General features: G+C 42.0%; 1 protein-coding gene across 2 annotated transcripts; it reads left to right on the top strand.

The window, feature by feature from the left end:
* The first annotated feature begins 62 nt into the window (after nt 1-62).
* Nucleotides 63-27230, top strand: TAF1 (TATA-box binding protein associated factor 1). 2 transcript variants are annotated; one of them, XM_010715003.3, is made up of 38 exons: nt 63-202; nt 857-973; nt 1729-1848; nt 2456-2529; nt 3749-3967; nt 4390-4608; nt 4749-4950; nt 5834-5950; nt 6320-6487; nt 7519-7646; nt 7753-7860; nt 8104-8277; nt 8376-8549; nt 8634-8738; nt 9883-10083; nt 10378-10519; nt 10648-10778; nt 11138-11218; nt 11880-12029; nt 12191-12310; nt 12487-12662; nt 13306-13547; nt 14061-14268; nt 15326-15491; nt 15660-15871; nt 16063-16171; nt 16373-16471; nt 17154-17331; nt 18449-18516; nt 18880-19002; nt 19784-19876; nt 19952-20036; nt 20493-20560; nt 20640-20756; nt 24141-24239; nt 24516-24666; nt 25444-25621; nt 26660-27230. In XM_010715003.3, the coding sequence occupies exons 2-38, from the start codon at nt 943-945 to the stop codon at nt 26874-26876; spliced, it is 5253 nt and encodes a 1750-aa protein (XP_010713305.3). In that variant the 5' UTR covers nt 63-202; nt 857-942; the 3' UTR covers nt 26877-27230. The 2 variants fall into 2 exon arrangements, with proteins under 2 accessions (XP_010713305.3, XP_031410479.1); XM_031554619.1 differs by having other exon boundaries at nt 5834-5908; nt 26660-26876.
* Nucleotides 27231-27531: the final 301 nt, after the last annotated feature.

Here is a 27531-nt window from a genome sequence, read left to right as displayed (position 1 = left end):
CGAGCGGGGGCTGCCGGCACCGGGCTGGGGCGGGGGAGGCGGAGGAGCCTCCGCGATGTTGGGACGCGGCTCTGATCTCTCCAGGAGTCCAAGAAGCACCTGGCCGGGTTGGGTGCCCTCGGACTGGGCAACCTGATCACTGAGATCACAGCCAGCGAGGACGAGAGCGCGGAGGCTGACGGAGCTCAGCTGGATGAGGAAGGTCAGGCACTGGGGTGGTGGAGGATTGGACCGGATGGACTTGCGGGCCTTTTCCAAGCTTGTTTCCAAATGTTTCTGTGGTTCCGTGGGGTACCTGCAGCTGAACGGCAGTGTCAGAGCTCCCCTTAGAGAGGAAAGGCTGCGCCTGGGTCGGCTGGGCTGCAGGCAGTAGCACGGTGCCTGCTGACAGGTTCTCTGGCAAAAGCCTTTCTTTCTTTTTCTCGGCAGAACGAACCCCATCCTATCAATTGCTCCCTGTTCATGCGTTCTCTTTTACAAGTTTTAGCTTTTTCCATCATATCCGTTTCTCTTCCTCATTAAGTGTTTTCTCCTGTGTTAAACTCTTGTGTTGAACACTTGCAAGCCTATTTAATGCATAGCCTGTTATTGTACCTCATCTTTGTTTATTTGTTCGTGAGCTTCTCTAACAGTTTCATTGGCTAAGTGAAAGGTACTTCTTGTGCTAAAGCTTGTTTCCTGTAAGTCTGTAGCAGAAATTCAGAGCTTTTGATTGGAACGGGGAGAAAATTTTCTCATGTGAAAAGCTAATTAAATCTTTTTATTCCTGTAAGAAAAAGGAAGCATAGGGTGTATAGTGAAGTCGGACATGATGACTGGGATAATGCTTTGTTCGATCAGATATTTTTCTCCATAGGTTGGGTTAAGAGCACAGAAGATGCTGTTGATTACTCAGATATTAATGAAGTGGCAGAAGATGAAAGCCGTCGGTATAAGCAGGCAATGGGCAGCCTGCAGCCGATTGGAAGACAAGGTAAATGGGATGAACATTACAGCTCTATCTAGTTGAGTGTGTCTTGGGGCAGTTGGCATTAGCAGCAGTTCTCTTGATGGGTGTTATTGTGCCTTTTCACTCATTATTTCAAGAAGCAAAATAAAAGCTTTTGTGAAACCGCATTCACAGGATAAAGCCACTGCTTGCTGTCTTCCTATTTCAAATAATGAGTTCTACATCGGAGTTAAACTACACTCAAGAGAAACAAACATCCTTCTTTTGGGATCTTCTGCAGACAATACTAATTCTTGCTCATATTTCTTTAACCCCTGTTCTTAGGAAAAGAGTTATTAAGGCTGTCAGGTGCTTCCCAGAGATAATCAAAGGTAGAATAGAGGTCCTGGACCCTTGGAGTGTAACGTCAGTCGTAGCCTCTCTCCTTTTTTGCCTTTGATTTCTTTTTTCAAAGGAGAGCACTTTTTCCCCAGAAAGCACTTCAGTTCTTTTGTTGGTGCCCGAGATCTCTGTGCAGCAGAAGCGGATTTTCAGACGTGTGGCTTTCTCTTTTAAGTTCCTATATAAGTTTCCTTTAAGTGTCATAGGTTCCAATATTGCAAATTAATGCGAAGGAAGCTGAACTGATAAAAGTTTTAGTTAAGAAATGAGAATGGACTAATGAAGGGGCACGGTCTTCTCAACAGGTTGGGACAGATATGAGATAGTACAGATGGGAAGGTTGTTTTGCTCCCCTTTGTAGTCAGCTTAATGTACGGCCTTGTCTCCTACCTGGTTAGATGAAGATGAGGATGATTATGATGCTGACTGTGAAGATATTGATTCCAAGCTGATGCCGCCACCACCACCACCTCCAGTGCCTGGAAAGAAAGAAGATGAAAAGGATGCAGCTGCCACTGGTGAGTGAATATTTCCTTCTTCCCGCTGGCAATGTGAGTGTCTGAAGGAAGCAAACATTGCTGTGTAGCAGTTTGGGAAGGACCCACACGTCATCAAAATTCTGTCTGAAGACTGAATCAGAAGGTGAGACTTTGTCCTGATACAGTGTCATGGGACTGTCTGAGATGAGCTCCTGTACTCAGGGGAAAGTGTGATATTTCTTACGACTTAATGACTGCTAAAATACTGATGTTCACGATGGAGCTGCTTTTTTTATCTCATTCTATCAGTTGTGGCTGGGAGATTCACCTGGAGTGCATAAATAAAATGAAAGGTTAAACAAAATTGTATTCATAACATCTACAAAGGCTTGATTTTTTCATAACATGGTGTAAAAGGTAGATGTGGCATTATGTGTACAGGGAGAAAATCTGTTTATACAGTGTTTGTTCTATCATAGTATTGAAGATGGGGGATGGTATCATTTTGCTCTCCATCACTGCTCCTTCCTCTGCTGCCTCCAACAAGGTGGATTTCAGCAGCAGCTCTGATTCTGAGTCAGAGTTGGGACCTCAAGAATCTGGACAGGCAGAATCCAAGAAGACAAACTCACACTTCCTCTTGCAGGAGTCACGCAGCGAGATGCTTCCAAGCTGTTGCCAAGTGTTACAGAACTCTTCCCGGAATTTCGACCAGGCAAGGTATTGTTAAAATATGGCAAAGTGACAGAAACTGTCGTGTGAGCTTTTTAAGAATGAATCGTACCATATTAAGGATATATAGCAGGTAATTGCATAGGTGGTCTTGCTCATCTCGTTACTTTTTGGTTGAGTTTCTGTCTACTGTTGTTTCCAGACTGCAGTGCTTTCCCTGATGTATGCAAGAGCCTGTTAAAAAGCCTCGTAGAAATGAGGGTGTGAAGTAGTATTTGCTGTTCTCTGAGACTTTCCTTTCTGCTAAATGTGAATTTCCCTTCATGCTGTTCTAAACTTGATATGGACTTACTCAAAAAAATTGTAAAGTTTGTATCCTTTACTTAAATCTTCAAGTATGGATCAGAGATTGGAACAATAAGAAATTGGTTGTAGGAATGATTTTAAATCTTCACTGTTAGCCCTCAACTCTTTGCAATTCTAAACTTTTTTCTTTTTTCAGAAAACAGATTTATTACAGTACTTCTTAAAGGTCTCCCAGGCAGCAAATGTGTTTGTTGTGTTCAATTAATTAGTTTGAATACTTAAAAACTGTCAAGAGGAGAGGAAATGTGAGAGGGAAGGGAAGGTAAAGATGAGCTTACAGATTCCAAACAGATCATTGCCAGCTGGGATAGCTTGGTTTTGAGAGTGCCTCCATCATAGGCTTTATTTAAGAAGCTAAGGGTCTTGCTTGTTTATATCCCATGTTTTAATGAATTAGCTCATCTCTGTCTGTTAGATATCCGGGTGGGTCTCTAACACCAAAGTTAGATCTGTCTTCTTCCAAATCACTTGCTGCTCTCTTAGCTTATGAAAATCTGGTGTTTTTTTTGTTTTGATTTGGTGCTCGACTTGTGATGTCAGAGACTGATCAATGTTAACAGTATTTGTCTCTGGTTGCTTAAGAAATCAGTGCTTTATCTAAGTCTTTTAGCTTTGTCTGTGTTCCTGATCACTGTTGTCTCTTCTTCAGTCTCCACGTCTTTTGAAAGCCGTGATGGTTTGAAATAAAAATAATTTCCAAGTGTTAATTTTTTTAATGCTTATTATCAACCAGATGGCTCAGTAACTTTTTTGAAGCATAGCAATGAAACGGTTGATTGTTAGGGGCTTGGGATTGTAGTACAGATCAAGCCTCCGAATTTCAGGATGTTCTCCTTCACTGTTGCTTTTCAGCTGGGGGAAAGAAAGGCCATCATTCCACAGTGCTTTCTTTCTATTTCAGGTGCTGCGTTTCCTCCGTCTCTTCGGCCCTGGAAAGAATATCCCATCAGTTTGGCGGAGCGCCCGAAGGAAGCGCAAGAAGAAGCATCGGGAGCTGGCACAAGAAGTGCAGATACAGGAGGGTGAAGTTGTAGCTGAGAGCGGAACGGAAGGAAAATCTCCCTGGGAATATGAGTTTGCTGCCCCTCCTCCTCCTGAGCAGTGCCTTTCAGATGATGAGGTGGGATATCTGAGACTTAGGGTTACCAGCTAGCACTGGGAGTAGTGGTGGATTGGACAGCATTTTCTAGAGTAAAGAGCTTTTCCTCTGGAATCAAGCTGGAGGACAGGGTTGACTTGTATTCCAGTAATGCAGAAGCTCCTCTCCAGATACTGGTCAGTGACTTCAGGTGATTGCTTCTTACTGAGAAGGCTGCATCCATGGTACAGGATCAATAGGAGAGCTTATCCTCTTTGTATCAAGAAGAAATCTGTGTTCTTGAATGTCTAATTGCAGAACATTAAGGCAGCTAGTAAGTATGGAAAAGCATTTCTTAGATACACTTTTGTCCTCTGAGAACGAGCTGGGCAACTTGGAAGGATAAACCTGTTCCTGATACGTAGATCATTACTATAACCATTCCCTAATTTGCTATGCTTTAGATTACTATGATGGCTCCTGTGGAATCAAAATTTTCTCAGTCAGCTGGTGATACAGACAAGGTGACAGACACAAAGCCTAAAGTGGCAGAATGGCGCTATGGCCCAGCACAGCTCTGGTATGACATGCTGGGAATCCCAGAAGATGGCAGTGGATTTGATTATGGTTTCAAGCTGAAAGAGAAGACAGAGCAGGAGGTTAAAGGACAGACAGATGAGAAGGTGAGAGGGTAACTGGGGGTGTGTGTGGCTCTGGAGGATGGCTGTGCAGCATACAGTATGAGACTTCTTTTTTTTTTTTTCCTCTAGCTTGAAAGTGTGAAGTCCATGTCAGTATTCAGAAAACTATTCTTTCCTTCCAGGATGCGGAATTGGTGGATGAGAAGGATGATCTGCTAGCTGATGAACACTTCCTTATGGTGACACAGCTCCAGTGGGAAGACGATGTTATATGGAATGGAGAAGATGTCAAACACAAAGGAACAAAAACACAGCGGGCGAGTTTGGCAGGCTGGCTGCCATCAAGCATGACTAGAAATGCCACTGCATACAATGCCCAACAAGGTAAGTAATGATCTGATATGAACTGTAATTGAGCTGACTGATTGCATGCTTTCCTCTCAAATACAGAATGTAATTCTTAATGTGTTTCTTATGTCTTGCCTTGCTTCTACAAGGAAAACCAAATGGGAACATCAACTTATATCACACCTATCTTTGGTGGGTGCCAGCATCAATTCTTTGCTGTTCAGCTACTGATACAAAATGCTGAGGATCTGGGAAGAGGCACCCTACATAGCTTTTTATTATAATTTCATGTTAGAGCAGCTGTACCTGGTCTGTCCAGCCTGGACTGACTGTGTTGTTCCCATCAAAAGCTACAGTTCATCCTAAACATGATTAGTCCATTCACTTGTGTTACGTCTTATACCTACCGTGAGTATAAACTTAAGTGGCACACGTGATGTGGACATATGTGAGTTAGTCTGCCCTGGTAGAATGACAAGGGATCAGGGCAGGCACGCTCCGCAGAACAATTCCTTCATGTCTGCTTGGCTGTCATTTTCAAGCTTGAGATCAGATGGGAAGCTGCTGTAGGCCAGACCAACTGTTCTGTTAGTGGTAACTGTCTGCACAGAGCCTCTCCCTTTCATAAGGACCACACAGAAATGCACTTTATGCACTGTTGTGCAGCATACGCAGATGTTGCCAAACGTAATTTTGAAAAGGCTGGAGAGTCCAGCAGTGAGCTGTGGGTGAACTTTGTCTAAGTTAGTCTTACCCATACTAATGACATCATGTTTGTTATGATAGGAGTAGACCCATCCTAATTCCAAATGGAAATCACTCTTCGTGCATCACTAAGTGCTGATTTGAGAACAGGTACCTGCAATACCTCCCTGACTCAAATTCAAGCTAATGTTACTTTTGTTTTCCTTTTTTCTAGGGTTGAACCGCAGTGGCTCTTTACTCAATCCACCCCTTCCTCTAACACAGAAACCAGGTGTAGCAGGAGTCCTAGGTATGGCAAAGGGCAAAGAAAAGCAAACCCCTGAACAGCAAGGTAACAAGGATGGTAATTTTCCCCCTGTGAATAGGTGCACGTAACATATGCTTCTCTGTGTTCTTTGTAGTAGTGGGGTCCTCTTTTGGTGACAAGGTGTAGACGAAAGTGATGTATGTTTGCTTTAAAGCCTGTTAAAGCCCTGCTGTCTCATTCTTAGAGATTCTCCATGTTTCAGAGGAGCAAAATCTCTTAATTGACTGCTTCCTCTTTGCTTCCAAGTTCAGTTTTCTTTTGCCTTTGAGAGTTCCTGTCTCAGAATACCCAGAAAGATTGGGAAAGTTGAGTAAAGATGATGTGAAGGATGAGCTCTAAAATGGATTTCTGCCAAGCTTGCATGTAAAAATTTCTGTCTTATGGTTGTTGCAGTTTCCCTGGATGAAGACAAGCCCTGGTACTCCATTTTCCCAATTGATAATGAAGAGTTAGTATATGGCCGGTGGGAAGACAATATCATCTGGGATGATCAGGCAATGGAGACCTACTTGGATCCCCCCGTCTTGACACTTGATCCAAATGATGAAAACATAATTCTAGGTATGTGGCATCCAGAAATTTGACTCAAATGGGAAAATGCAAGTGGGAGTAGAAGCAAGGATTTATAATTGCAGTGTAATGGAAATAAATGATCTGGGTCAATCCTTACGGCCTTTCTTTGTACTGACTTTTGAAAATAATTTGCAAGTGATCGAAATCCAATTAGGCAAGCACTTTCTGCTCCCAGGATAATTGCAGCAACGGGAGAGTAAACACTGATGTCCTCAGACTTCTGGTGTGGTTTAGAACCAACTGTCTTAATTTTACTTGCAAGCATGTTGGTTTGAAGAGGGAGGGGAGAGAAGTAAACCACAAACTAGACCGTGCCATTCTCAGAATGGGTTGTAATGAAAGCCTGAAGAAGTAGAATCCTAAGCCTTTTTCAGGCTACAGTAATGGCACGTGGGAGCAAGGATTCTGCATAATACCTGACAGCATTTTCACTACTACTGCACACTTAGTCAGTACTCCTGGAGTTTGAATGTATGCAGTGCTTATACTGCTACAAGCTGGCAAGATTTTTGTCTGATTTGGACTCCTAAAATCATAACTTTTTCTTAAATCTATGTCTTGGAATCTTCAGGCAGCCTTTTGTAAGTCTCTATGCTATAGTCTGGATTGCATTTCCTTTCTCAGGAAAGTGGAGGCAGTTACAAGAATTTCTCTGTGTTGATTGGAGTGTTTTGCTATTAGACTGAAGCCTTGACAACCACTCATAATTTCAGCTTTGTTAAAGTACAAAACAACAAAAAATTCCAAACTTGGTACTTCTTTGATCTTGACCCTCAACTCTTTAGAACAGCTTTGGCAGAACAGATGCTGTTTCTTGTTGTTAGTAAACTGTATTGCAATGGATACCCCACGTTTGTTGGATCTTCTCTGGAACAATGTATACCTCACAAAAATTCACCTCAGAAACTGAACGAAAGGGCAAAAAAGACTTGACCAAGCTGCAGCTTTGCAGGAAGTTGTGATACTGAAAAGGGACACTATAGGAGGAGAGCCTTCAGTATGTTTACTTGTCTTTTTAGAAATTCCTGATGAAAAGGAAGAAATGACTTTGAACTCTCCATCCAAGGAAAACAAGAAAGAATCTTCTCTAAAGAAGAGCCGAATACTGTTGGGAAAAACAGGTGTCATAAAGGAGGAACCACAGCAGGTTAGGATAAGCTGTAATGTTTTGCAGGTTGGGAATGACCTGAAAGAAGTGACTGATTTATGTGTTTATTTGACACTTGTTTCACTCTCTGTTTAACACTGATTAGAACATGTCCCAGCCGGAGGTGAAGGATCCCTGGAACCTCTCCAATGATGAGTTTTACTACCCTAAGCAGCAGGGACTTCGAGGAACCTTTGGAGGCAACATCATCCAGGTAGTCACAGCAGCACTGCATATAGAGTGAGACATGGATTGTCTTCATGAACCTACTAGCTGAAAATAAGATTGAGAAGCACTTTTTGTCAAAGAGTAACATGTACGACGATAAGTGAGTTTGAATGCACTGGTATTACTACCAGCAGACCTAAAATTATTACTAGGTTCTCTTATGTAAGGATCAGCTGAACTGGATGCTGTGTATCATTCTTTCTTAATATCTACTTTGTTCCTGTGTCAGCACTCGATTCCAGCAGTGGAACTTCGCCAGCCATTCTTTCCCACCCATATGGGTCCTATGAAGCTTCGACAATTTCATCGCCCTCCCCTGAAGAAATACTCTTTTGGTGCCCTGTCCCAGCCAGGGCCCCATGCTGTGCAACCTCTACTGAAGCACATAAAAAAGAAAGCTAAGGTACAGTTCTTCTTCGCTGTGTATAATGTCTGCTGTGGCTCCATTTGCACAGCAGATCTATTTAATGTGCTGTTTTCCTGATGCTGTCTTTGGCACAGATGAGAGAGCAGGAGCGTCAGGCTTCTGGGGGGGGTGAGATGTTCTTCATGCGCACACCACAGGACCTGACTGGCAAAGATGGAGATCTCATTCTTGCTGAATACAGTGAGGAAAATGCTCCTTTAATGATGCAGGTTGGCATGGCAACGAAGATTAAAAATTACTACAAAAGGGTGAGTGTATAAGTTTTGCTGTTGGGCAGTAATTTTCTTCTGCCTCTTGCTGAGTGCTAATTGTACTTTCACTGCATGTTGCAGAAACCTGGCAAAGATCCTGGAGCTCCAGACTGTAAATATGGAGAGACTGTTTATTGTCATACTTCTCCATTCCTGGGTTCTCTGCATCCAGGCCAGCTTCTACAGGTGAGAAGAACAGATGTTCCAGATTATCCGTTTAATTTTTGGTTTAAGTCTCTGCGTTTACAGATAATAGTGCAGTTGTTGGCCTTTATTTTTATTTTTTTTAAATGTCTTTTTGTTGTGTGGTTTTCAAAATTTTGTAGGAATTGCAGGAGGTGAATCTTTCCTCCTTTGCTCTGTAATGACATTACAAGTACTGCTATTAGAGAAATCTAAATAGAAGGCCAAAACTGCTTGAATGCTGGCAAATTCAGTTAAGCCAGAGGGGACAGAAAACAAGGATTTATCATGATTCATAGTGTGTGAGCAAAAACATGTGTTCTTTCTGAGAATTGCACTGTTGTCTGCTGGGTGCCACTTGGATACTAGACAGGTGAGAAGAATTCTGCTATGATGAGCCTTTATGTGTTGTTAAAACACATGCAGTTGAGGTGAGGTGACAAATTAAGAATGTTGTAAGGAACAACTGGTTACAACGACCATGATAAATGTGAAAATCAGTCCAGAAAATCAGGCTAGTTGCTTTTGCCGCAGCAATAATTCTGTCCATGACTGTAACACAGGAAGAAAAGTAATAATATGAAGTTCTGTATTAGAGAATAATCACAGAACTAATAATGCTAGTTGTTCAAGCCAAAGAGGACTTCATCATGGGTAAACCAGGGCTTCTGGAAGCTCAGTCCAGTGCCTTGTTGCTCATTTAAGTTCTCTTACCTTCAAAGGCTGAGCTCTGCTGCACTCTATCTTTCTGGTTAGGTTCTTGCAGCGTTGATTTCTGAACAAAGCCTTCAGACTTTACTTCTATTGCCTTCTATTCCCAAGTTGTGAGGGTGTTATGGGCTCTTTTCTATCGTTCTTGCATTCTTCCTTGTATTTGTCCTTCTTGTTCTTTCTTTAAAGTACCTCCTTAAAGGTAAATCCAAAGAGTCCTCCAATCTCTTTCTGCATTTGTTCTAAGTTTTGTTATGTTGTGCTTCATCCTTGGTTATTCTCTTAACAAGCAAGGAACGTTGTGACTGCATGCACTGTTACTAACGATGGTGTACTGTTAGAATGATTGGGCATTTTGGTTTGTTTTGAGATACTTTTCATGGAGAAAATTTGATCAAAACCTAACTCTCAAACCTTGCTTTGTTTCTCTTGTTAGGCATTCGAAAACAACCTTTTCCGGGCTCCTATCTATTTACATAAGATGCCTGAGACAGATTTCCTGATTATCCGGACACGACAAGGCTATTATGTCCGAGAATTAGTGGATATTTTTGTAGTTGGCCAGGAGTGCCCACTTTATGAAGTACCCGGTCCAAACTCTAAACGAGCCAACACCCACATCAGAGATTTTCTGCAGGTATGTGATAAAGGTACTTTGGGGATCTGAGGGGTCTTTGGAGGAAGTAATGTTCTGTTCAAAGCACGGACCTTCCCAATGTGATAAGATAGAAAATTTCAAGACATGTTTCTCCCACGTTGTTCTCAAAAGTGGCTGCACTTGAAGCAAATGTGTGGCTTAAAAAACCTTACCAGGTAAACTTAACAAGAAACAGTGAGTTTTAAGTAGGAAATCTGAAGTAGTCACTGTAAAAATAGCGTTGCTTACACTATCTCTGCAGTGTTGTTGTGTTCTTTCTTTGGACTTCTGTAGGTTTTCATTTACCGCCTCTTCTGGAAAAGCAGAGACCGTCCTCGGAGGATTCGCATGGAGGATATCAAGAAGGCCTTTCCCTCACACTCAGAGAGCAGCATCCGAAAGAGGCTCAAGCTCTGTGCTGATTTCAAACGTACAGGTACTTCAGAGTTGCCCTACTTGCATACCAGCACTGCAGAGGGATACCAAATCTTGAAATACAGTAGGAATTGTTGGCATCTGATATTTGTAGGATACTACTATGTATTTAATCTGTGTGTTTTTCAGGGATGGACTCCAACTGGTGGGTTTTAAAGCCGGATTTCAGATTGCCAACAGAGGAAGAGATCAGAGCAATGGTATCCCCAGAGCAGTGCTGTGCTTACTACAGCATGATTGCAGCTGAGCAGCGACTGAAGGTAAATGTTCCGTGCTGGCTTTAAGGCAAGTTACTGACAAATAGTTTTGGGAAGGATGAGTTTAGGAAACACCTTCAGCCTGAAGCTAATTGTGCTCTGTAGTAGGCAGATTGGTCCCCTGACAACTGGGCAACTTGCTAAATTTTCTGCAGTGCAAGAAGGGAGATAAGAATATAATAGCTCTCAAAGAACTTATGCCTGGTATTTAGATGTTGAGCTAGCTATGGTCAAAGGTAGCAAAGGGAGGCTGTAAGCAAGTGTTTTTATTTCTGGCTGGGCCTCTACAGCATAAAGTAAGCAGTGTGTGACAGGGCTGGACTGTAAGGGAGGAAAATAGCATGTATAATGTTTTTCTGCAGGATGCAGGTTATGGGGAGAAATCCTTCTTTGCACCAGAAGAAGAGAATGAAGAGGATTTCCAAATGAAGATTGATGATGAGGTACTTGTCAGGGTGATGTAAGGAAGGGGTGCCATCCAGAGGGACCTGGGCTGGCTTGAAAAACGGGCCCATGTGAACCCAGTGAGGTTTAACAAGGCTGAGTGCAAGGGGTTGAAGTTGGGTTGGGGCAATCCTAGGTAAGTACAGTCTGGATTATGAGAGCAGCCCTGCTGAGAAGGACTTGGGAGTTCTGGCGGATGAAAAGCTGCACGTGAGCCAGCAGAGTGCATTTGCAGCCTGAAAGGACAACTGTATCCTGTGCTGCATCAGAAAGAGGGGTGGCCAGCAGGGTGAGGGAAGTTGTTGTCCTCCTCTGCTCTGCCTCGTGAGGCCCCATCTGGAGTACTGCATCCAGGACTGGCACCACCAACGTGAGAAAGATGTGGAGCTGTTGGAGTGGCCCCCGGAGGAGGGCCTCAAAGATGATCAGAGGGCTGGAGCAATTCTCTAATGAAAGAAGGTTGATATAGCTGAGCTTATTCAGCTTGGAGAAGAGAAGGCTGCAGGGAGACCTCACAGCAAGGGGATTGGAACTGGATGATCTTTAAGGTCCCTTACAACTCAAGCTGTTCTGTGATTGGAAGAATTGAAAACTAAAAAGCTTGGAATTATCTGTGGTTTTAGTAGGATTGTTATGGTGTGTTTCTTTCCTTGCTGGCAGGTGCGCACGGCTCCATGGAACACCACACGAGCCTTCATTGCTGCTATGAAGGGCAAATGTCTTCTAGAAGTGACTGGTGTAGCAGATCCTACTGGTTGTGGGGAAGGATTTTCTTATGTGAAGATTCCAAACAAACCAACTCAGCAAAAGGTATCATTCCCGAGGTTGGGTTTGAACAAGAAGCAGTAAGTGAGAAGTTGTGCAAGAGAAAGGGAGTAAAATGGAGTATTGGTTGGAGAAAACACCTGAAAATGGCCCTGGGTAAGATTTTTACGTGAAGTTGTTCACAGGCTGTATCTTTCTCTGAACAGGATGATAAGGAACCCCAGCCCGTGAAAAAGACAGTGACTGGGACAGATGCTGATCTTCGTCGACTTTCTCTCAAAAATGCCAAACAGCTTCTGCGTAAATTTGGAGTGCCTGAGGAGGAGGTGAGCCTGAACCTGTAGCAGATAAATACAAAGTTGTCTTCACTGATGGCTTCAGCAGCAGATGGTGGAAGGGGTATACGCTTTTCTAGTCGTGTGGTAAGAAAGTTGAAATCCACCATCAGCTACGTTGGTTGCATGTCTCTAAAGCCGTTTCTATTCTGCCTTCCTCTTCTCAGATAAAAAAGCTGTCCCGGTGGGAAGTAATTGATGTGGTACGCACGATGTCTACAGAGCAGGCTCGTTCAGGAGAAGGTCCTATGAGCAAATTTGCACGTGGCTCTCGGTTTTCTGTAGCAGAACATCAAGAGAGATACAAAGAGGAGTGTCAGCGCATTTTTGATTTGCAAAATAAGTGAGTTCTTATCTGATGTTTACAGCTTGAACCCCACCCTGTCTCCACCTTGAAAGTCCAGAATGCCTGGGGCTCTCTGATAGGTAGTGGTGTAGCTGTTGGTTTGTCTGGTTGGGCCCACAAAATACAAAGGGGGCTTTGGTTGTTACTGTTAACTTAAGGGTTGGCTTTGGTGTTTTGCTGTCACACACCTCTTGGAAAGGCAGAATGAATCACATGGCTTGCCACATAAAATAGTGCAAGGGGTTTCACAGATCAATTCACCAGCCAATTTTCTTTGCTTTCTTTCCTTCTTATTTTTTTTGTCTGTCTTTTCTTTTGCTGTAACTCAACTGAATGGCAACTCTCAAGTCTATGTCCTATTCTTTAGGACTGCCACATTTTTCATGCATTATTTCTTGCTGTGGCTCAAGAGCTGATAGGAGGGAGGGAATATGGTAGTGTTGATGATAGAGAAATTGAGTTGATGGAGAAGACAGGCTTGGAACAATTGATAATTTGGACATGTAGATTACAGGAAGACTGAGATGGGAATACATCAAGCTTATTAGAGATTTGCAACATTAACTTTAAAACCTCTGTGTCATTTTTACTTTCGTGTTTCTGAGAAGGTAACTGACATTCAAGGTGCCTCCTGTTTCAGGGTTCTGGAATCCACTGAGATCCTGTCAACAGACACAGACAGCAGTTCAGCTGAAGACAGTGACTTTGAAGAGATGGGAAAGAACATTGAGAATATGTTACAGAATAAGAAAACTAGTTCTCAGCTCTCTCGGGAGAGAGAAGAGCAGGAACGAAAGGAGTTGCAAAGGATGCTTTTGGGAGAAGACAGTGGGAATGACAAAGACAGGGGCAAAAAGGACAGGAGAGACAAAAAGGGGCTGTGTAAGTAACTGCAACAACCAGAATGTGACCAATCCTGCCTTTCAGAGTGTAAGAGTATTGACACATACCTAGGGCTTTTTCCTTCTCCTGAGCATTCACTGGCTGAATATACATTTACAGTGTTGCCTTTGCCCAGTAGCTTTGGTTGTTTCTTCTCCTCTCTACTTTTTTTTTAATTATTTTTTTGAGTAATTTTTTTCAAGATGAGTTCATAAGTAGAAGGATGTGCTTGCACCCAGTTTGTGGTACTCTCATTGGATTCTGTGTGTATTTACAACCATGTCTGAGAAACAGATACAGCCAGTACATGCAGGCAGATCTCAGTCTGTTACACTTATGGGCTGTAGCATTGTGTATTTTGTTAATTGGAGACAAATGGAATAGTCAGTTGCCAGGATTTCTTATAGATCTCTGTATTGAAGTGTATTCTGACAGACAACCTGCCATGTCTGTAGCTGGCAGGGAAAAGATCATTTCTTTCACGGCAACCAAAACCCTCCTTTGTAACATCAGCTTCAGGAGCCTCTGCAAACTCCCACAAAGATGATGACACTGCCTCAGTAACCAGCCTTAATTCCTCTGCCACCGGGCGCCGCCTCAAGATCTATCGCACGTTCAGAGATGAGGATGGGAAGGAATATGTGAGGTGTGAGACAGTCCGGAAGCCCTCTGTCATCGATGCCTACTGCCGCATAAGGACTACCAAAGATGAAGAGTTCATGTGAGACCAATCAGGGTTTTTTATTCCTTGCCTGTACACTATCTCATACTCTCGTGAGTAGGAATTATCCCGTAGATAGTTTGTATTTATGAAAAACAAAATCAATTTTAGTTGAATTGGAACTACCAGATTAATTGCTATTGAAGGAAGGAGCTGATGGCTGTTTCAAAGGAGACTTTCCTTTAGGAGGGTTGAATTTCAAATGCTCCAAAGAGCTTGGGATGTTGGAATAGGGAGTAAAAACCTGATAAAGTTCAAGCATTTCTCTACTGGCTACAGAAGTCTGGAAAGCTGCATGAAACCATTCTGCCCCTTTTCTAGTTTGTTTTCATAGCACCTATCTGACTTCTCTGCATAGCAGACCCTTTTCCTTGGCTCCCATCAAAAAGCTCCCAATGAGCCAAGGTATCACCAGTCTTTTTTTCTGCACTTTCAATACATGAAATTCAAAATGCTGTGTGGAGTGGCACTAGGCATTCTATTTCTTTGGCATCTAAAGTCATGCAGTTTTGGTTAAACGGCTTATGGCTTTAGTCCTCTAACCCATGAAATGATGCCGTTTTCTTTGTGAAGCATTTGGAAATGGTGCTTGTGAAGATTGCACAACACTCCAAGAAGGCAATGATTTGAAACAAGTGAGTGCAGAAGCCTGACACTGTAATTATTCAGAGAAATGGTGATTTCATAGCTGTGCATTCAGAGGATATTAGGAGTTTTGTCCGTTGTTTGATTCTGAGGGAAAGAAATAACATTTGGTCATACAGTTATACTGTGTAATATAATGTGTAAAGGGATTGAGTAAAGACTGAATAAACAAAATGAATAGCTTATTTCATAACCTTAATGTTATCTACAGCACATTTATGCTAGAAGACTGTGAGTTTAACTGAAGTTCTAAAATAACGTCAATCATATTGGAAGCTAAAGAACTTAGCCTTACATGCTCTGACTTCTCCAGTTTAGTGATAGAGGTTCAAATCCCAGGAAAGTTGTATTGACAGAAGAGCAGTGGGTAAATCTTGATACGTGTTTTTTTTCTCTTTTTCTCCTCCTTCAGTCGCAAGTTTGCTCTATTTGATGAGCAGCACCGCGAGGAGATGCGGAAGGAGCGGCGCAGGATCCAAGAACAATTACGGCGATTAAAACGGAACCAAGAGAAAGAGAAACTCAAGGGCCCTCCAGAAAAGAAGCCCAAGAAATTGAAAGAACGTCCAGATCTGAAAGTAAGCATATCCATGTTTTAAGCATGCTTAACAAATCTTGGGTATTGGAGAAGTGTTCTGGTCTGTGACGTACAAAAGGTGTGACTAAGGGATTTTAATGATCCTCTGCCTCTAGACTGGAACTCCATGTATGAATTCTTATCTGCCATCTTTCTTATATCTTTGTAGCTAAAATGTGGAGCGTGTGGTGCGATCGGCCATATGAGGACTAACAAATTCTGCCCTCTTTACTACCAAACAAATGCCCCACCTTCTAATCCTGTTGCAATGACAGAAGAGCAGGAGGAAGAGCTGGAAAAAACAGTCATTCACAATGATAATGAAGAACTCATCAAAGTAGAAGGAACAAAAATTGTCCTTGGAAAGCAACTGATAGAGAGGTAAGGGAATAAGTTGAATACTCACATGCATATTAATCACAGGAATGAAGTGACAGGGCTTTACACAGACTATTACTACTTGAATTTTGATTGTGTCTGTAACTGACCACGGTCAATACTAAGGGACAAATGGGCTTGGATCACAAGAGGGATCACAAAAGAAAGGTTTATGCTGTTTTTTTTTAAACTAGTGCGGATGAGGTTCGCAGGAAATCACTGGTCCTGAAGTTTCCTAAGCAGCAGCTTCCTCCAAAGAAGAAGAGGCGAGTAGGGACAACTGTTCACTGCGACTACCTGAATGTGAGTGAAGGCATTACTGAGCTGATTGCAGTGTCTGTTTCTGTTTGTACCAACTGGACAGTTGCTTTACTTCTGCACGTCCTCAGCGTGCACCACAGACACCTACCCAGAACATCAGTAAACTGAATTGCCTACGGCTTCTGTAGGTTAATACTTTGCATTTTAGAGCTGCCTTAACTTCTCTGCCTCTGTTTTCTGAAGCGTCCTCATAAGTCCATCCACCGACGTCGAACAGATCCCATGGTGACGCTGTCGTCCATCTTGGAGGGCATCATCAATGATATGAGGGATCTTCCTAATGTGAGTCTAAGCTAACACACCAAAACCTTTTTGAGCAACGCAGTTAAAATGAATTATACACCAGAATTATGCAAACTTTTCCTCGGATGAATATACCACCTCTCCCCCTGCGCTGTCTGTGCTACCTATGGGGAGTCCAAACCAGTACTCCTTGTTTTCGTTCCTATTTTCTGTGTTATTGTGTTGCAAGTGTTGTTTGGGAAAACTGTTGTCAGCATAGATTGTCTGGGTTGTTTACTTTGTAAGCCTTTTGAGCCTTGGGAAATGTGTTGTGGTGTTCTAGCACAGAAGGAACCATTTATTTGTTTTGCCTTCCTGTGTCAGTTGGAGAGATCTGGGAAATATCTTTTCCTCAGAACTTTTCACATTTTTCAAATCCCTGGCTATTGTGACTCATGCTGATTTATCCTGCTAGGAAGGCAGTTGATAAAAGAATAGAAGGAACTTTAGTTCTGCATAAACAACAATTTTATTTGAGAATCCTTCTCATAATGATATTAAAGAACGTTTTGTAGAGGAAGAAAATAGCCACCATGGAGCTGAGCTCATCATGTTTTCCTTGATGCAATTAAAGAGCTGGGTGCTTAAAAACTTTCTACTTCGGTGCCTATGGAGGTTAAATTGAGATTGACTGTACTACTGCTGTATTAATAAACATTCCTTTTTCTCTTCTTGCCTTCAGACATATCCCTTTCACACGCCAGTAAATCCAAAGGTTGTCAAAGATTATTACAAGATTATTACTCGACCTATGGATTTGCAGACCTTGCGTGAAAATGTTCGTAAGAGGCAATATCCTTCCCGGGAGGAGTTCAGGGAACACCTGGAACTAATTGTTAAGAACAGTGCAACATACAATGGTAAGCTGTTACCAGTGCAGGGAAGCTCTGTTGTTGCTTTGTGCTTGTGTGAGAAGTGGATCTTTTAGAAACAATGTGAACTTCTTTTCTCATTGATGGGCTTTAGCAGAGCATACACTGAATCTTTCAAATAAGATCTATCAAATCTATCAAATAAGAATCATTCACACCTTTTGGAGCTGTTGCCTTAGGACGTGCGGCTCCTGGTAGAGTTGACTGTAATGATTTTACACTTTTTGCTTCTTAGTTGCAATAATTCTTTTCCTATTTGGAAAGGTCAGAAAGCTGGCATAAAAAAAAAATAACGAGCAAAGATTCTGAAGCAGATAATGCAGCTGTTAGGAAAAAGTGCCAATTCACTGAGCAACTGTAAGTCAACTGTATTCTGACTGCTGACAGAAAAATCTTTGTCCAAAAAGTACTCATTTGGCAGCTAAATATTTTTCAGCTGCATTGAATGTCTCTGAGCCGTGAAGCAGTTGGGGTGATACAGTGGTGCTTCTTTTTTGCGTGTCTTTGCTGCTTCCTTTATTATTTTGACAGCTAATTCCTCGTTTTAACCTAATTAAAGAGACTGTTTTTTCCATAATTCTGTTGCAAATAATTTCTTTTGTGTGTTGTGAAATTATTTAGAGCAGTGATTTTGGTTTTCAGAGGATTCCTTAAATGTCCATCTTGACTTCCTTAATGATTCTGTTTTACTGACTGGATTTAATGAAACAGACATTTTAAGACTTAAACTCTGAAAGTTTGGAAGAGATGGAAGGCTTAGCAGCCAGTGTTTCACAGATACAGCTGCTTTCCCACAGGACTTCTTAAAAATTTGCAAAATGTGTAGTAGGAAATGTGAATATTTGCTGCAAATAATCTTCTCTCTCTTAAAATCCATGCTGAACTTTAGTTATCATCAGTGTTACGGATATATTTGAGAACAGACTCCCAGCTGTAGTAGAAACGTAGTGATGTTTGGGAGGAAAGATTAATTTATATTGTTATGGAAATGCTCTTTGTAATTCTTTGAAATATTACATCAGGATGTGTTCACTGATTCTTGCTGAGTTCTAAGAGCTTCCATCAGAGCCAGAGCTATCTCACTGTTCTTGCTGTGTGTTTGCAGGGCCGAAGCACTCACTGACTCAGATATCTCAGTCCATGCTGGATCTGTGTGATGAAAAGCTGAAGGAGGCAAGTCTTGTGAATGAGTCGGGGTCAGAGTGGAGAGGGAGGGGTGCTTGGGGATGCTTGAGGATAGAGGTCTTGGCTAGGCAAAACACAAGGCTTCAATGAAGAGAGAAGAATAAGGGAACTTCCTGACTTTTTGTAAGATGTATTTGAATGTTTACAATTTTCTACAGTTCACAGCTCTCAAAAAATTGATGCTCATTCATTACTTCAATTACTTTACCTTGTGTAGGCTTATATTTAGGTTATGTCCCTCTCTTAGTTGGAAGATTCTTCCTAAAAATGGAATTTATCAGGTACGGATTATCTGATAATAACAGATATTAGTTTGGGGTCAACCTCTGAGCTTCTTTACTTTTGTTGCAGAAAGAAGATAAGCTGGCTCGATTAGAGAAAGCCATCAATCCCCTCCTGGATGATGATGACCAAGTGGCCTTTTCCTTCATTTTGGATAACATTGTCACTCAGAAGATGATGGCAGTTCCAGATGTACGTAGTGTGCATATGCATGAGCACGATGTGCAAAACATGCTGATGGTAGTGCTCTGGCTGCATATCACAGGGTAATTTACATCTTGTGGCTGTTAAGGCTCTGTGGGAAAAAAAGAGTGCAGTGTCAGGGTGCTGGCCTGTGTTTTTCTGATTGGCAGACCCTTCTGTAATGACCCCTTTCACTGGAGCATTGGTCCAGAAGTGAAGACACTGCTCCTGTCCTTTTTCTGCTGCTCTTAATCCTTAATGATGCCAATGTCTTCCTCTCTTTTGTAGAGAATCATTGGTCTTCATTAAGGATTTTCATTGAAAAACATATTTTTCTCCTACTGATTGTAGTCCTTGCTTTTGGAGATCTCAAAGATGCAGTTTACAGGTGCAAACCAAAGTCAGTTTCATTTCTCATTGATCAACTTCACCTAGTCTTGTACTAAAACCTCTAACCTTAACCAATAAAATGGACTATGTATCTGTATCTAAAGGAGTAAAAAACAGGAACATGTAGTGGTTAGACTGATGACCAGTTCCCTTTAAAACTTTGTTGATCCCATTATTATTATTATTATTATTATTATTATTATTATTATTATTATTATTATTATTAACCATTTCTTGTGTTTAGAAAAAGATCTTACAGTGTTTCTGTGCCTTCACACCACACAGAGCTGTAAAATCAGTGTGTTATAGTAGCCCCACTGTGAGATTAGACCGAAGTTTACTGTACTAGTAATGATTGTTCTTGCTGAGCACTCAGTTGTATCTGTTTTCTTTCTTTCAGTCTTGGCCATTTCATCATCCAGTTAATAAAAAGTTTGTTCCTGATTATTACAAGGTCATTGCTAATCCAATGGATCTAGAGACGATCTGCAAGGTGTGTAGCTTGATCTGAACAGCCACTTGAGGAGTGTTCAGGCTTGGGTACTTAATGGGTAACAATCTCTTGCAGAATATCTCCAAACACAAATACCAGAACAGGGAGACTTTCCTGGATGATGTTAACCTCGTCCTTGCTAACAGCATTAAGTACAATGGTAGGTGGTGAAAATAAGGCTTCAGTCTTCTTCTGTCCTTAAATGAATACCTCTGGGCACCTGTTCTGATGTGCTGTCAAAGCCTGAAGCTCTGAAAACTGAACCTGATTGTTGCTTTCCTTTCTTGCTGAGAAAGGAGATGCTTAAACAGTGACATTTTCACTATCACATGGTGCCTTATTTACTGTTTGGAACACTACACATCCCTGTTTTGGTGAATTGTTTGACAGGATACAACCTTTTATCTCCCAAATAATGATGCTGGAATAAACTGGTTGCTCATTGTTAGCTGAGTGTGAACCCCACTTTGTTTCTCTCTAAATCAGAAAGTGAGGGGGCAGTGGGATTTAGGGACCTGTCTCATGAGAGCTCTGTAACCAAATCCAGTCTTTCTGTCTCAGCAGCTGGCAGTGAACAAATGTCAGAATGCATAAAGAGATTTGTTTATTACTACAGGGCCAGACAGTCAGTACACAAAAACAGCCCAGGAGATCGTAAACATCTGTTATCAAACTTTAGCTGAGGTATGTAAACAAGTCTATTGCAATATTTTGTGTTTTGAGTTTTCTGTTCTGTAACTTTAGCAAGCTTCTTTGTTCTTAGTATGATGAGCACCTGACTCAACTTGAGAGAGACATCTCTACTGCTAAGGAAGCAGCACTAGAGGAGGCAGATCTGGAAAGTCTTGATCCTATGACCCCAGGTCCCTACACTCCACAGGTAAGTGTCCAAGCAAGGTTTTCAGTGTTTTTGAGTTTCAGTCTTCTGAATATTTCTATCTAGAGGTGCCTCTTGCTTACTATTCTCAGTCTGTCTTCAGTTTATCTTTTAGTAGGCTGTCTTGTTGGTTGTTGTGCTTGCAGCTGTTTTAAGGATAAATGTTAGAAGCAGTTACACTGCTTTAGAGGAAGAGACACCTGAGACAAAGAAGACAATTTACCCAGCAACTTGCAAAAATGATTTTAAAGTGAGCTATTCAGGTACAACTGAATGTCGATTGCAAATTCAAAACCTGTAAATGGAGCAGTTAGAAACCTAAGGCAAGCAGTGAAAAGGTAAGGAGAGCACAAGGAAAGACATCAGTCCTGTAGCTGGAGAAGAAGCCAGAAGAGCTGTTTTGTGAGGCTGTTGTTGAAGAGACTGATGTGAGCAAAGAATGCCTGCTGTGGTCAGCAGACTCGACTTTCTGCATTCTTTGAGATTCTTTTCATTTTTCTGCTTTGCTTCTGATGGCAATAACACTTTTGACTCTTCATTGCTGTTGTATTAGCAAACAGCAGTGTGTGTGTGTCAGTTATTCTGTACAGACCCAGAGTGAATGATCAAAATCTAAATGTTGCATGCTCAGTGTGGGAAGACAGAGCAAAGCTTTCTTTGCAGTTGTTCTTCCCAACTGTAGATGACTAATTTTTCTATTCTGTGCATGCCTGTGATTTCATCTGAAAATGCATTTAGCTTTAGTGAAATCAGAGCAGAAAAGAGGGTCTTGATGTTCAAGAACAATTTATGTATCTATTAAGATTATTTTTAAGAAGAAAAACAAGTTTAAAATTTGTTTGGGCAATACATATATAAAGATTACAGGGCTGGAGCCAGGATGGCAGTCTACAAACACGTTGGGGGGAATATTTAACATACTTTAACATTTCAGACACGATTAGATGGAGTCAAGGACTATCCCAATACTTAGAGAAAGAAAGGCAAAAACACCATTCTTTTCCCACTTGATGGTTTCCTTCTCAAGAATAGCGTTATCTATTCTGATTATTTTCTTTTCCAAATTGATGGAGGAAATGAGACCTGAGCAGTGAAAATTGCTTATTAGTTGCCTGCTCTTGGTCTGTTTGCTGAAGGAAGCTCCTCCCCTGACCTTGTCATCTGATGGCCACCCTTTCCCTGTGCTTCTTGGCTGAAGGTGCACTCCCACTTCCTACGCTCCCAAACTTGTCACAGATGGCAGGTCTGCTGATGGTTGCTTGGCTTTAGTTCAGATGTAGTCATGGTGACTCATATTTCTCTCCCCATATGTGTCTTCAGGAATTGGATTCCAGAATGTAAAAAGCAAAAGCAGCAAATAGAGAGCTGTCTATATGTTAGATGTCTGTTTAAATTCTTTGGAAGCCTGTTTTGCCTAATTTAAGTGGTATTGCTTCTGCTCTTAACGCTTTTAGACACGTCATGATATTAAAACTGTGTTATAAGGGTATTTCATCAAAATCCTAATCTACTAGTTTCTCATTAGCTCCTCAAAAGCTAATTAAATGCAAACTAGAGCTTTTAGAGCACTTTATCCAAACCTCCATTTGTCTCTGTTGTGTTAGTTTTAGGGACTCTTGAGACAGTGATTGACACAGAATTGATTGAAAGCTGAAGCTTAACTGTTCCATATATGATAAAGTAGTTTTTTTCCACTTCCAATAGCAGTGTTTGTGGTTATACCACTTCCACTGTAGAAACATGAAAAAGGCCATACTAAGTCAAACCAAGGGTTGATGTAACCGAGTCTTCTGACTCCGGCAGGGACCAGAAGTAAGGGGATGCCAACATATAGTGATGCTTACACTGAAGCCTCAGGCAATTAGCAGCCCAGGCACCTTCAGCTGGAGCTGCACGTGGACCATTGGTCTTTATGAGCTGCAGAGGCCCATTCTCTATAGATCTGTCTAATCCTTTTAGAGTTTCCCTCTGCAGGATTGTGCTGTGTAGAAGTTCTGCCTTCAGTTTTAAAATCTACTGTTTTGCAAACCTCAAACCTGAGATTGTGAGCAACTGTTTTACCACGTTCATTCTTTTAAGAATAAATGCTTATTTTGATGAACCAGTGTTTAATAACATCAACACTGTGCCAACGAAATGCATTTTGCATTTACTTCTGAAATCTCAGCCTCACCTAACAAAGATCAGCAGGTTTCCCAGGCAGAGAAGGGAACACATTTCAAAAGCTATGCAATTTCCTTCAGTTTGACTGCTCCGGTGGAAGAAGAAAAATGTGTAGAGCACTGGGAATTTCAACACTGCAAATCAAAGAGTAGAGAATCAAAAGCTGCAAAAGACTTTGCCTAAGGCCAACTATTTGTTTGCTTCACTACTTCTGGGAGTAGAAACCTGGTGACTCAAGCTGCAGTCTGCTAATGTGCAATCCCTTGTAGGTTCTGAACAGGGAAATGGCGAAGTGCACTCCACAGTTTTGAAGGATGATAATTAACTTATTGTACTTGCATTCAGTGATGATTAGAAGCTGCATGAACACCTGGGAAGAGATGGCTGCCACAGTGGATACACAGTAATTGTAAAAGAAAAAAAAAATCCACAAAACCACTGACTCTTCAAAGCTATTAAATCATGATGAATGGTTACAGTAACCACAGATATTTTCCTTAGTCTTCACTCAGTATTAAACAACAACAACAATATGTTAGAGGAGAGGAACTAGCAGAAGGAGATGAAGTAATAGGAGCATGAAAATAAATAGGAGGAGGAAGAAGGTGAGGAGGGCCACGAGATTGGAGCTAGTATCAGAAAGACTAGTGGGAGCTATTCTTGAACAATCCAGACCAGCAGAGGCTGAGTAGGAACAATTTCATTTATTGTTTTGGCTGTGGCTTTGGGAATGCCTTCTAGATTTGTGCAAGTCTTCAGGTTTTCTGTAGGCTTCCAATTTATGGCCTTTGGGACAGAATTTGCATGTTCTCTCTGCTTTGTGCTCATGGTGACTGGGAGAAGAATGGGAGAGAAGGGCAGAAGACTTGATGGAAACTGTGTCTGCTTTGAAAACATCCTGTGAAAATGTTCACTTTTTAAGATCTAGTGGTGTTTTCCAGAAATATCTAGGTAAACAAAAGGTAAACAAAGAACTCTGGCACTTCTAAGGCTGGAGATTGCATAGATGAGCACATCCAAGTAAAGATATGTGGATACTGTGTGCTTCCAGATTTTAGGATAAAGAGAAATGATCTTTGCTCTTATTCTTGTTATTTTTAGTTTTTTTCTCCTCCCTCCTCTCGTTTCCCTGCCCACCGTTGTGGTCTGGATGCCTGCCATGCCTTTGGCTCACAACCAGTAGTGCCTTCCTCACTGGTATTGCTCTTTGTGTTCCCCATTCAGATGCGCCAGGGGCGAGGTAGGCTGGGCGAGGAAGACTCTGACGTAGATATTGAAGGGTTTGATGAGGATGATGATGGGAAACCTAAGACTCCAGCCCCAGTGAGTATATTTACAGAAATCCCAGCCACAATCTAGATATTAACCTGCAGCCTTGTGGTAGAAGTCTCCATCGTAAGGGTTGTCTGCTGTATCTGGCACCCTGAAGGATGGCAGTACTGATAACAAAGCAGACACTTAAATGTAGTTTTAAATACTAGCATTGTGCAGCGAGAAAACAATTCTGAGTGAACAATGTTCTACATTGTATTCATGTGCTGGAAATGGCAGCGATGTCTGCGTTGTTTGATCTCACCATCTCTATTCTGTATGGCCTAGGAAGTTGAAGATGCAGATGGTGACCTTGCTGATGAAGAAGAAGGATCGACCCAGCAGCCCCAAGCCAGCGTCCTGTATGAAGATCTGCTCATGTCAGATGGAGAGGATGATGATGATGGGAGTGATGAAGAAGGCGATAATCCTTTCTCATGTATGTTTCTCTTTTTATATAAAAAGGTTGAATAGAACTGATTGTTCACAAACACAGCTAATCTTCTTACATTTCCATCACAAATAGAAACCTTAGAGAGCAGAAAGCATAATTGGAACACGTAGGCCAAGTGCCCTAATAGTCACAAAGGAAGATGCTGAAGGGCAAGATGAAAAATAAATGGCTGCAAATGGAACTTAAAGCTGAATAGGAGCATTATGAGTATGGACACAGGAAGAAGCAGAGTTAATACAAATCTATTTGATTGTATTTCGTAGGGTAAAACTGCAAATGGTTCAGAAAAGACTAGGATAGTAATTTGTGGTACATGGTGGAATTGGGCAGAGTTCAGAGATAGCACAACATTTGTTGTGAAGTAGTGTGGACAGTGTTACTGAGTTCTGGAAAATGAGGCTGAAGGTTCTTCTGTTGTTTTTTTTCCTAATTTCACTAAGGAAATCGTGGTGCATCAAAACATGTGGTAGTTTTTGGAGATAGCTTCTGAAACTTTTGAAGGGGTAACGGTGGAAGGTTATTCAGAGTTGACAAATAAGGCCTTTTGAGTAGTAGGGGTGATTAGATTGTTTGTGAGTTACATCAGAAATGGGTATTCAGTCAGTGGCATGACCTCCCAGGTATCATTTGTAGCACGTTTTCCACATACTACTTTGTATACATTACTTAAGTCAATGTCATATCCTTTAGAGAAAGACACAGTGTATGTACCTGACAGAACAGAACAGTTGATTTATGATCATATGTTGGCTTATTACACAGCTATCCAGCTCAGTGAGAGTGGCAGTGATTCAGACGTGGAGACCAATGCAGTGAGACCTAAACAGCCTCACGTTATTCAAGAGAACACACGAATGGGCATGGACAATGAAGAAAGCATGATGTCTTACGAGGGCGATGGTGGGGAGACATCTCAGGTTATGGAGGACAGTAATATCAGGTAATTAGAGCTGAGAATCTTGTTAAAATAATTATTTCCTCAAAACAAAATCTGTTCTCTTAAAGGTTTCTGAAGCGTTTTTTGTAAAGAGCTGAAGAATATCTGGTGTGGTTTTTAAGTTACTTTGTCACTTGCTTTAGTGTTGCAGACATAATTGAAGTAAACTTCTTGATAGGAAATTGGTTTTGCTTTCACACACTTAACTAATGAAAAAATGTTTTTCCTTGTAAGTTAAATTAATTTCCTTTGCACGGTGTTTTTTGAAGGCAATGCAAATAAAACCTGTATTAGATTGTCTCAGGAATTGAGGTGCCTTTGAAGTTAAAGATGATTTAGCTGATAAACTTGATATGTGGGTATTTTTCCTGTAAGAATAAGCATTTCCTTCCTTGAAAGGAAGCTGACATACAAAAGAATAGCGATGGGCACTTTGGAAGGAGTTCCATTCTCAGAAAATGGCGTAAATGTGACAATGTCAGCTTTATTTTCTGCATCAGCTCAAGAAAATGCTGACTGACTTTTCCTAGTCTGTCCATTCCGTAGAGTATTGCCAGTAGATTCTCTGTTCTTTTTTCACTTCTGGAATTCAGTACCTCAGTGCTGCTACTGTCTGCCTAACAAAAGGCAAGTTCTGTCCACGCAGAGGTGATCAAAACCTCCCTGTAAGAAAGGGGGGCTGTGCTGGGTGAGGTGAATGGTCTGTCCAGCCCAGTGCCTCAGCAACTGGCCGTGTGGATGGGCCGTGCTGTGATGGTGGTTGTTGTACTGTCTGCCTTCCTATCTGCATTGAAGGTGACAGATAGAAGCAATCAGTTGCTTTTCCTGCCCTGAGTACAACAGGATAGGGAGAAGATGCTGGCAGTGGGTTGGTTCAGGAGAGCTGGGTTTTTAATTTACACAGCTGACCGCTGACAGAATAGAAATGCACAGTGATTCCGAGTTGTTCCTCGAGGACCTCGAGCCAAGGACCTTTTACAGGAGTTAAACAGAGAACTGTTGATGTGACATAATCTGAGCATACTCTTTTTTTTTTTCTAGTTACGGCAGCTACGAAGAGCCAGACCCAAAGTCCAACACAAGGGATACGAGCTTCAGCAGCATCGGGGGGTACGAGATCTCCGAGGAAGAGGAAGAAGAGGAAGAACAGCGCTGTGGACCGAGCGTGTTAAGCCAGGTGCACCTGTCTGAGGATGAGGAAGACAGTGAGGATTTTCACTCCATTGCAGGAGACAGTGACCTGGACTCAGATGAATAACTGCCTGAGCACTGCTTGTCCCTGCAGTGACCGCAGCCCGAGCTGCTCTCCTGGGTTTCTGATGGCCCACTTTGAACAGCGTTGGTGCTGCATTAACGCTGTGTTAACAAGGAGCAGCCTTCTCATATAATATTTTATATTATATGGTTTTAATCAGCTCTAAAACACGAGACTGAGGGAACGGTGCACAATAAGGTGGGGCTGTGGTGACCTTCATTAGTTCTGGAATCCCAATGAAGACTGCCATTTGTTCTTCATTTTAATAGATGTAAGATAATTTATTGGATTCGTGTACGTCCAGGCGGGGAACAGGAAGGCTGCTTGGAATAAAACACCCTGCGCTTTGTTTGATAACTTATAAAGCCTTTCTTTATCTCTTGGAGGTGTGGTTCGTGACAGGGAGTGCAGCGTGAGCGTGCTTCCAGCTTCGTGCAGCGAGCAGCTGCCCCGTTTGTTAATTTTAAGTTGCAATTAGCCCCGGTCGTCCACCCCCCCCCCCAACCGTCGAGCCGCACGTGCCGCGGAGGCGACCAGCGGCGCATGCGCAGTGCGGCCGCGTTTGTCGCAATGGCTCCGCGCGGAGCGATCCCTCAGCTGACAAAACTGCCGCTGCGGCACCCGTGTGTGAGAGAGAGAGAGAGAGAGAGTGAGTGAG

Source organism: Meleagris gallopavo, chromosome 9 (genome assembly GCF_000146605.3).
Source record: "Meleagris gallopavo isolate NT-WF06-2002-E0010 breed Aviagen turkey brand Nicholas breeding stock chromosome 9, Turkey_5.1, whole genome shotgun sequence".
NCBI classification, from domain to species: domain Eukaryota; kingdom Metazoa; phylum Chordata; class Aves; order Galliformes; family Phasianidae; genus Meleagris; species Meleagris gallopavo.
This window is presented reverse-complemented; position numbering and strand designations above follow the sequence as displayed.